Source organism: Hyposmocoma kahamanoa, unplaced genomic scaffold (assembly GCF_003589595.1).
Source record: "Hyposmocoma kahamanoa isolate Upper Pololo Valley unplaced genomic scaffold, ASM358959v1 96286, whole genome shotgun sequence".
Classification (NCBI taxonomy): domain Eukaryota; kingdom Metazoa; phylum Arthropoda; class Insecta; order Lepidoptera; family Cosmopterigidae; genus Hyposmocoma; species Hyposmocoma kahamanoa.
This window is the reverse complement of record NW_020655176.1, coordinates 1-10,918: the sequence shown is the minus strand read 5'-3', so window position 1 is coordinate 10,918 and position 10,918 is coordinate 1. Positions and strand designations below refer to the sequence as shown.

Here is a 10,918-nt window from a genome sequence, read left to right as displayed (position 1 = left end):
ATATCCATTATCTTGTGTGATAATGGCAACAGTGGATGAAGAGATAGATGAATTCGTACAATCAATTATAAAGGGACGAAAAGTAAATTAAAAAGCTTAATTTCGTAGCATCAGCCAATGACGCCTTTTGGTTGGCGTCAAATTTGACTAAATTCTATTGATATGAAAACAACATATATATATCGCATGTTGAAATCAATACTGCCACTAAAAAAACAACTTTTGGGAGATAGTCATTAAAGTTTATGGCAATAAGTTTAAATTATTAATACAAAGATCGAACACTTCTGGATTCGAACCAACGTCTTACAGCAAACCGTGCCAGACGCTATACCAAATAACTAGTGATAGTAATGTCACAAAAATAATTGAATATCGTAGTGGTCAAACACTGTGACATTCAATAACTTAAAAATTACAATTGTTAAAGCGACATCTCTAGCAGCGGCTGGTAGCTGTAAAGGTACCTGGGGGCCTACCATAACCTCTTAACACAATATTACTTTAACTTTACATTGACTTTTCGTACCATGACGCGCTTAAAGTAAGCTTATTATTATATTGGCAGCTTTGCGACTATTCATTCACTCAGTTCGTAATATGACGCGACTTTAACATTAAAGTAATATTGTTCTTATGACAAATTTAGCAATCTTAAAAAAGTTACACGGATGCAATGGAAACAATATTATTTTCAGTTTTATTGTCTTAATATTGATTTGTAATTATTAAAAGTTAAGTTGAACTTCTTTATTTACATACATATCTCTTCAATTTCATGTTTATTTTTTATTTAATAGTACATAGGAACAAATATTTCGTTAAATAAAAATACGCGCTGTTTATTTCGTAAAATTATGACAGCGACGTCTATATGCTCCTCGGCGATACTAACAGTTGACACTAGACTATAATTCCAAATTCACAACAATTGGAAATAACGATATTAAAAATAGATTTCATTATTACATACATTTCTTTTTTTGGCAGTTAAAATTCTCTCAATGTAAATAATATTAAGTACTTAAACATTTATACTACGATAAGACAATTCGGAACATCAAAAAAGAAAGAGATGGCATTATACAGTTCATATAGCGTTATTTCTTTCCTATTTTTAGTAAGGAATGAACAATATTGGGAAATCATTCGTTCTTTCATTCACTTTAGCAATAATACATTAGTTGGTTGACAGGTTTGTCATGGTACGAATATGAGTAATATTATAATAAGCTTACATTGAAATAAGATTGTTTTTGCAAAGGTTATGGTAGGCCATCTGGCTGAGTGAAGAAATAGATTTCACACAGTTGGCGTAACGGCAAAAAAGTCATTAAAATTCGTAAGGTTCGCTAGTTCGCTCCGTGGCGTAGTTGGCATAGCGTCTGACACGGTTTGCTGAAGGACGTTGGTTCGAATACAGCCGGATCGAAGGAATTTTTGGTGTGTTCGATTTTTGTATTAGTAATTACAAACTAGTGGAGTAATTTCACAACAATTATTGAATATCATGGTGGTTAAACATCGTGGCATTTAATAACTTAAAAATTACAATGAGTTTAAATTTGAAAATGCGATATTTTCGTTTATGGCAAAATAGCCATTATCTAAATAGCCAAAACAATGATCTGCAGCAAAAAATGAGAAAGTCGTAAGATCTGTTGACTCGATCTGCAGCTCCGTCGGTAAGAGCAGTAGCCACGTTGAGGCAACGGACGCTGCCTCTCGATTTTTTTTTTGAACTCAAAAACTGTATTTTCTCAATAGCGCTTTTCTTTGCCGTACGCGTCAGGTACTTTGAAGCGAATCGCTTCGAACGAATGGGTAGTTATATCGTTGGCATTAGGATGGAGCGTTCTGGATTTTTAGTTCTCCCGCCTTAGCGTGGGGCTCAGGTAATATGAGAAGAACCGTAAAGGCTGCCTTGTACGACGCCTGTATGTTCCAGATTTCCCGGCTCCGGCGAATCTGGCGGCGCGTGCCTCGTTGCGGGCGGCCAGCGTACCTTGAGCGACATGGTGCAGGGTTCGGCGTCCTCCCCGGCCAGCCACTCGTCGGCCGTGAGCGCCGCCTCGTCGCTCAGCGTGTCCGGGTACAGGTCCTCTTGGAACAGCTCCGACTTGCGCGGCACCGTCATTGACACCACCTAACGAACATACTCTAAATACACGAGAATAGAGCCCATCGCACGTCACAAATTTCGTGTCGTAACGTTGTAACTTTCTCAAACTCAATTCTCTAGTCACGTCGTGTCTTCGTGTGTGTCGCGATTTAGTATATGTTTTGTAATATCAAGCGTTAATAAATTTAGTATGTTATGATACCTAAGAGTAAGGAACTAACACGGCAGTACAGGCATCTCAAATGAAGGTGAGATATCAAGCATCTGCTGGGAATGCACTGGTTGGTCGGCACTACAGGTGGTAAGTTTGCACAATACTTATTACTAACGTAGATACAGTATTTGTTGACTAGACAGCCTAAAGATAGAGTATGACGAATCAGTAACAGAATTAGAATGAGACCGACCGACCTTGTACTGAAGGTACAAGGGGCATGAAGCGGTGGCAGAGGAAGGGCTGTAGGAGTGTGTATGGAGGCCCATCATAGGGATCAGAGGATCCCACTAGATCAGATCCGGAGGATGCATATGAGGTCAAGGACCTGTTAGGACAAATTATAGTAGTCCTTTAAAGTAGAATGCAGTTAGAAGAAGTGTACATGAAGAAAGATACTCTATATAAAGGTTGTTGTGATAGAAAGAATGTCGCATACGTAATTTACATTATGATTGAATCTTAGGCGTGGCGACAGTGTGTAAACAACTTTAATATTGAGGAATAAACTGGTTGTTCTTGACAGTCGTCTTTAAAAAGTCACGAATTCATTTAAAGAGCAATGAATAAGTTTCTATAATAATTTCTGTTTACAGGATTTATATTATTAACTATTGTGAAACAAAAAGCTTTCTTTTACAGTTTATTATGCAGCTTTTACGTACGTAGATGACAAAAAACCATAATAGTGGACAGTTTACACTTTCAGGTTGTTTCTATGTACGATATTCGAAATAATATTCTAAAAACAAAAATAACACAAAAAAACAGCATTGTGAACATTTCAATAACAAGTTATACTCTATTACATTATGCTATATTGACATGTGTGCGGCTGTGGTATATGCAAAAGGATATCATTCGACTAAGGTCACAGCCGAGAATAGGCTGTGACGCTGGTTTTTAATGGACCCTAGCCGAGTGAGGGACATCTGGTTCATGGTGGCCACAGAATATCAGCGCCGGTCTGTTTTCCTAGCAGCCCAACATATGCTGAGTAGTGACCTATTTGGTTCTCTGTATACTTAGTTTCAGCTTCAATGTAGTTTATTTTATTTTTTCTAACGAGACCAAAGAAATATCTTTTCTTTGTATGACACTGTTAAAAAAAAGGCGACCTCAAAAGTCCGTGGAATTACGTCTATTTACCTAGTTTTATTGAAATCGGTTACCGGAAAGTGCGCGATACCGGATTCATCGCCTAGTTGGCCACCCTTGGAGATGGAATATTTTTTTCGAATTTAAATGGGGCCAACACTGAGGCTCTTTCCAACAAATAAAAATCATCAAAATCGATTCACATACACAAAAAAAAAATACAGTCGAATTGAACAAACAAATGATTGAAGATACTGAATGTCTTTACCTGACAAAGTCCAGAGTTGTTGAGCCGGTAGAATTTTGCAATTTCGCAGGTCGCCACGTCGCACCCTCGCTTCGGCATCATACCAATACCTGTTCAGGCAAAAACATATAATTATTAATGAATAATCCTTCAATCAATCAAAAAAATGCGCAGACAGACGCTGTGGGAAATTGTCGTTCACCTCTCTGAGGGTCTGGCGTTTGGAAGGTGTTGATATAATGGACGAAAGGCGGCTCTGGTGTCACCTGCGGCAAAACAAAACAATTTCAGTGTGAATTGTCGATTTTTGCGAAGAAATGTAAGAGACAGGTTTATCTTTACGTAAGAAAGTCGCTTTGTCTTTTTCTAACACGAGTATGGTATAAAAAATCAATTTACATTTATAGTTAAATCAATCTCAATTATTCAAAAATAATAAAGCGAAATATTATTTGCACGGATGAATGTTATCTCTTGGAACGAATCCTTTCTATTACAATAGGGTTGTTGCTGTTGTTGCGGACAACAGCCCGTTACACCAAGTATCAAGTAAGTAGTACAATAGGGTAATAAAACCATTAACACTTCTTTTACTTAAAGTGTACATGGACTTAATGATCGTGGTCCATCGTACGAATCCTGGGTGCGCTAAATAATTTTTCTGAATTCTAGTTTTGAATTATTTCTTTACTCATCAGGTCGTTTTTTTTAAACTGTAGGTACTTCGGAATACACCGTTTGTCGACTCTATTCATACTTGTCAAATTTGATACGTCATCTTCGCAAATGCACAAATTATCTACTACCTTCCCCTCTATTTCTATCCTAAAAAACGCACTGATTTGATGGTAGGACATTCCTAACGATCGCTTTTGACGCGATATCATTTTTTTCATTAAACATTTCACATTTCATTTCATTAAATTAAATATTTTAACTGTACCATCATTATACATTTTAGAAATATGCAAATTTGTTAACAATAACATACACTTAATCACCAGAGCAAAAGACACATACACTCAGCCGATGAACCTCAGACATGGAAATAGACTTGCGCTACCTACCTCGAAATTAAATATGCACAGCTCAGGACCATTTGTAATGGCAATTAAAATTTTCAATAACTCCCCAATACAATTTCATCCAAATCGCAGACTATTTTATTTCATAAACAGCTTAGAGCACATTTGATTAAAAAATGTTATTATAGTTCAAAAGAGTTTTTTGAAGTATAATTAATTAATATAATACCTTTTCAATTACTGTTTTAATTACTAGTTTTACATTTTGTTAGTTATATAAGTTGTCTTAGAAAAATTGTTAACTTCTTATTATGTTTCATTTATGTTTTATTTTTATTTTCTTATTATACTTTTAACTGCGGCGCCCTAACAGGGTCATGTTGACACTATATATAAATTTTAAGACCTATGTAACACATGGAAGCAATAAATACTTTACTTTACTTTATCACCGTAGCGTTATCCAACGGCAATACGGAAAATCATCGTAGCACCTCATCTGTCTGTGAGAGACCAGAGTGGTAGGCGCGACAACCCCCTAACACCTGGGCATACGCATAAACACCGGGGACCGGCACATCTATCGAGGGAAGAACTCAAAGTCACTCAGTGCGTTCACACTACCCCATTTTGGCCCCGTCAATATTAATTCCACAAAGTTAGCTCCCGCATAAAGATTATAAAGTTTAGAATTAAGTGCCAATGCGGAAAAATGTTTAAACTCGTTGTTTGCACTATGCAGGTGGCACGTGGAGTACTAAGACCGCTCATTCATTTATCGTATTGTATTCTAACATCGAGTATATAACCAGAAACAGAGACGAAATAAGGGCCATATATTCCTGGTAACACATTAGCGATACAGCTCTTATAAATATCAACTCTCGTTTGCACTGAAATATGGACAGGCCAACTATTGACCTGTGTGTACTTCTCTGTATATTCCAAAAAATATTCTGTATTTATTGTAATAAAGATAATATCTTTCAATGCCGTGCTGTTCTATTCGGTGGTGTGAGAAAAACAGCAAAAACATCTAATTACAAAACAATCGGAATCACATTTCTTCGGTAATTAAATATTAAACATGTATTTTTGCAATTTTCGTCCATTATAGCAAAGCTCAAGTTAACTGGTCGATTTGAAGTGACACAGTTGACGACACCCGTCAATTGTTTCGAACTCGGGCTAGCCAATCAGAGCGTAGTTGTCACAGTAATGATATGGCAGAACAGTTTTCAAACAAATTAAATGACATTTGGTCTCTATTTCTGGTTATATACTCGATGTATTCTAAAGATGAAGCGATAAGGTGAATCGGTTCAAATAATATTTCGCCAACTATACTAAAAAAACCTCAAAAATTCGTGGAATTACATCTATTTGTCAAGTTTTATTGAAATCGGTATTTTCGAATTGAAAACCTCCTTATTTTTTGAATACGGTTAATTAAAAAGGTGTGCAGTGTACCTCGAAGTATCTGATGACGGAGTCCCCCTTCCCGCAGAGGAAGATGAGGTTGGTGTCGGGGTCGTAGAGCGGGAACATGACGCCGTTGCTGGTGTCGATCTCCACCGTGACGATGGGCTCGTTCAGCGCGTCGGGCGTGCGCAGCGTGTACTGCCGCTCCGACATGCGGCTGAACCTGTGCACGGCAGCCGCCGACAATGTTACTACGTCACCAGCGAATCGAGCGATACTCCGATATGTCAACTCTGTAGGTCTCTCACCTCGTTTGGACCATAAGTCCTTATTTTGGAATTGAGATGTTTTCACAAACGAACCAAATGTCTAGTCGATAGAGTTACAAGAATTGGAGTGGATGTGGGTATCTAATGGAGCACTAAACATGTTTGACGTAACTCCACTTAAGCCATTCTTCCATGAGGGGTGCGAACATTGCTATAGAATGCTAAAAAGCACGCATTGATAAAAGACATTATGTCCTGACGTCGTTTGTTTTCTGTTTAACACATTTTATTTGACTCATTTTAAGGCTCTTTACCTCTCACCTATAGAACTTTCTTCGCAGTTACGTATTTATATTGGTCAACAATTTATAAATAAATTCTTTCATTCATTCATCCAGCGTCTTTACGAGTATCGGTACCTTCCTCCATCACGCACAGCAAGTAACATAATAAATCCGAAAACATGTTGTTATTTTCGAAACAGATTTTTTTTTAAATGGGACAGTATGAGGAAATTTGAAATCATAGAAGACACAAGAAAATTGTCTTAGGAGCCATTAAGTCTTTTCTTGTGAAAACAATTTTGACATAGTCAATTTTTTGGTCAAGCGAGAGTTGTTGAATAGAAACGAGCAAAATTTTTTTAAGACTTCAATTTCATGAAAGGTTATATATTGTATGGGATGAAAAAATCGGGCCAGCAGAAGTTGGTCAAATTTAACCAAATTATTATTAGAAGACCAAACACATATCAGCTATACCATACTCAATTTGAAAAAGTCGTCTACCGCCAGAGACCTGAATCGATACGATAATTACCCGGTTGTAAATACGAGTCCATGTTTCAAGAAGATGGCTCGGCTAGCTTTGCTGCCTTCGTGAGCGATGGCCTCCGCCTCGACCTCCCCCTTCCGAGGGTCGATGATGCGGATCTTCTTGTCGCGACACGTCGTCAGCAGCTTGGTGCCCGTCCAGTTCCAGCACGCGGAGTAGATCAGGTCGGGGTGGCAGTCCAGTGTTATTAACACTTCGCCGGTACCTACATTCCATATTGCCATCTGTGGACACAAATTATGTCACTTCAGTTGGTATATTCTTGAAATCGCACAGAGATGCGTGAAGGTCGTGAGACCATACTTTTAGCCACTGGTGCATTGGCTTTTCCTGTTGTAGAGTACACCCCGGACACTCCATACAACGGTCGAAAGTTAGTTACCTACTACTACTACATACAGCAAAGCTATCTGCACACACGAAAATGTGTGCGTGAAGTGGCAGGGTTATCTATCACTTCTCGTACTATTACGTTACGTGGTCAGAGCCGCAACATAGTGAAAATTATAACGCGAATCTGTTATCTATAATTCTTTTAATAGAATCCTAATAATTACACACGTTCATTACGTATTTATATCGACATAATATTACATTTTTCATTAATTCACTAACTAGAATAATATTGAAGATTTATTAAAAAATATATTAAAGGCACTTAAATGTTATATTTTGGACAGAAATTACGCTTATATAAGGTAACTAAGGTATTTGAAATTGCGTGTCCCAGTTTATCATTACCTAGTTCAGGTATATTCAATACGTAATACTTATCGGCAATACAAATTGAAAATTCGATAACCCTTGTCTACTAGCTCGCGAAGTTATGGCGTCCCATTATATTGACATAATAAATTTGTATTATATATTACTCTGCACTAAATAAATCAAGAAAACAATAACTGAATGAGTCTCAGACAATTTTATTTACTTACTTCTGCACAATTCACAACCATTATAAAATAGTAACGTAAAATGATGTTATATATTAAAGTACAAGTTTCGTAATGAATAAATGAAAACTATGTTCAAATATCAAAGCCGTCTCAGCGCGAAAACGGCTCGCCGACAGCCCTATTGGGCTTCAGTCAATGTGACCGTCAATGCGCAGGGCGTGGTGCGGTATCTAAAGCTAGGGAGGGAAGGAGAGTATCCGTTCTCGTTACTTTTTTGTTCTCTGTTGTAGAGTCTACTTAGGCCATTGACTTACAATTATATGGACGTCGGGTCCGCGCTAAAAAGTGTCCGAACTTATAGTGCGTTAAAATCGTATACAGAGCGTCATTCACGCTTTAGTCTTCGTTTGTTCGACTGAAAGCGAAGCAAGCAAAATTAGACAGTACTGCGATGACATTACAATTTTAATTCAACGTTTTAGCTTTTTCATATTCCTTTACATATCACTACGTTTAAATAGGTTGACTTGGGACATTTTTTTCGTGGTTTTTGTATTAGACCGGTCGTCCATTTATTGTAAGTCAATGACTTAGGCACAAAAAAAGTTCCTGCCGTCAAAAACACTACAAAAGAGCCTTTAAGTTGTGGCATATTTCACATCTTCTATAATAAAGAGGCGTAATTAATATATATGTTTTAAAGCCTATACTGTTGCACTGCTGGGCAAAGGCCTCCCTCCACATCTCTCTATTTTGCGCCACAGAGGTTTATGCCCACTTGCACTAAATTCAAGTATGTCTTAAACCAATGCTTAAATTGATAAGACTCTCTTAACACAATGTATTAAGAGTGTCTTTTGCATTGCAATTACTGGTTTACGACGTACCTAGGTTTAGTGCAAGTGGACATTAGTCTTTTAGGTGCGCGTTTAGCTCGTCTCTCCATCCACGATTTGGTCTGCCGCGTGATCGTTTACTGTCTTTAGGGATCCATTCTGTGGTTGCTTTCGCCCACGACTCCTCCGACTTGCGTAATTATAGAAAAGTAATTTTCCACGAGCTATTCGGTGAAGGGAAATATCACGAAGAAACCTGCACACACATTGAAAACAACAGCCCAAGCCCTCATCGTGAGAGGAACCCTGTGTGCTGTAGTGGGACTATACGTAGTAAGTAAGTAAGTAATAGTAAGTACTCCAGTCAAATGGCAAATATGACTAAATTATATTTGCTATAGTCTAGCGCATATTACTTTTACTATATAACATTTTCTTTATTTATTTTGCCAGTATTTAAAAAATGCTACTTTTCTATTTAAGCCACTTTGACCTTGACGTACCTGATTGTCGGATCCGGCGGTGAGCAGCACGTTTTGCGCCGTGGGGTGCCATAGCACTAGCCCCACGCGCCGCTGATGGAACACCAGGTCTACCACCGGGTCGGTCAAGGTGCGCGAAAGACCGCCGTCCGGGATCTGCCATACCTGAATACCACAAAAACAACATTACCTTTTGTTCAAGAGCTACGAGCAAGCATATAGACTTTAGAATAAATACAAAAAGAGACCGAAAACCTAAGGCATAGGCAGATTTTAATGTTCAATAATGTCCTAAATATTCATTATGTTTATGAAATGAAATTAAAATGTCTTTATTAACTTTCACAAAAGAAACTTATATTTATATATGCCTATGGTCGTCACATGTTCTTGAATTTAGTTTCGTTTGTGAAAGTCTGATGTCCATACTGGGATTAACCTGTGTTATAGAGCTCCAGGCTCTCACCCTTATACCTCTAAGCATATGTAAGAATGATAGGCATAAGACACGTATACTCATACAATTACAAAAGCATATGACATAATCTCAGTACAGAGTACTAAAAAAACCGACCTAAAAAGTACGTGGAATTACATATAATTACCAAGTTTTATTGAAATCCGTTATCGGAAAGTGCGCCAACCCGGATTCATCCCCTAGTTCGCCACTGTACGGGACTTGACACTGGAGATAATAAAAATCGGTTCTCCCTACTCAAAGTATATTGAGAGAGAAAAACGCCTTGAATTGGAAAATAGCAAAATCAACCATTAAAATAATTGCTCCTTATAATAAAATTTAGGCGCTATTCATAAAAATAAACCTTCAAGCGTGAACAGCTACCCTTAAAGGTGGATGATTTTCTTCAAAATTATGAAGGTACCCTCTTTCCAACACAAAAAGAATCATCAAAATCTTATCTTATAAAAATTATCGCGTAACATACATACAAAAAACGTACGTACAGTCAATTTGAGAACCTCCTCCTTTTTTTGAAGTCGGTTAAAAAGAATACGTGTACTTAAACGGTTTCAAAATAAGCAAAATAAAAATTAACTGTTGTTAAATTCGTTTTAATACATTGGAATAATATATAATAATACACACACACATACACACACACACAAACGCGTGCGTGCGTGCGTGCGTGTGTGTGTGTGTGTGTGGGCGCGCGCGCGCGCGCGTGTGTGTGTGTGTGGGCGCGCGCGTGTGTGTGTGTGGGCGCGCGCGTGTGTGTGTGCATGCTGTATCAAGTTGGAGTGCAATTTTATTTGTGAAAATTATGTGTGATACTGTGTACTAGCGATTTCGAATTTATGTGTTAGGTGACAATTTGTAATAATTTTTCTATACCGTCATAATCGTGAGATTCTAAGAATGATATTCAATTATTTTTTTGTGAAATGACTCCACTAGTTTGTTATAATTATTATTAATAACAAAGATCAAACACTTAGAAAAATGTATTCAAT

At 37.5% G+C, this 10,918-nt stretch overlaps 1 protein-coding gene across 1 annotated transcript; it reads right to left on the bottom strand.

Annotated features, from left to right (window-relative positions):
- Positions 1 to 1,824: 1,824 nt before the first annotated feature.
- LOC113238513 (coronin-6-like) lies at positions 1,825 to 9,624 on the bottom strand. Its single transcript, XM_026475339.1, has 6 exons — positions 9,467 to 9,624; positions 7,217 to 7,455; positions 6,177 to 6,351; positions 3,884 to 3,947; positions 3,703 to 3,791; positions 1,825 to 2,146 (listed from the first exon to the last, which is right to left on the bottom strand). The coding sequence occupies exons 2-6, from the start codon at positions 7,453 to 7,455 to the stop codon at positions 1,892 to 1,894; spliced, it is 822 nt and encodes a 273-aa protein (XP_026331124.1). The 5' UTR covers positions 9,467 to 9,624; the 3' UTR covers positions 1,825 to 1,891.
- Between the last annotated feature and the right edge of the window lie 1,294 nt (positions 9,625 to 10,918).

Excerpts from the sequence above, each read along its gene's own strand:
- LOC113238513 (XM_026475339.1), bottom strand. The coding sequence starts at position 7,455 with ATGGCAATATGGAATGTAGGTACCGGCGAAGTGTTAATAACACTGGAC. Across the intron at positions 3,948-6,176 it reads CCGTCATCAGATACTTCGAG|GTGACACCAGAGCCGCCTTT; the intron begins GTACACTGCACA and ends GTTTTGCCGCAG. Across the intron at positions 2,147-3,702 it reads ACAACTCTGGACTTTGTCAG|GTGGTGTCAATGACGGTGCC; the intron begins GTAAAGACATTC and ends TATGTTCGTTAG.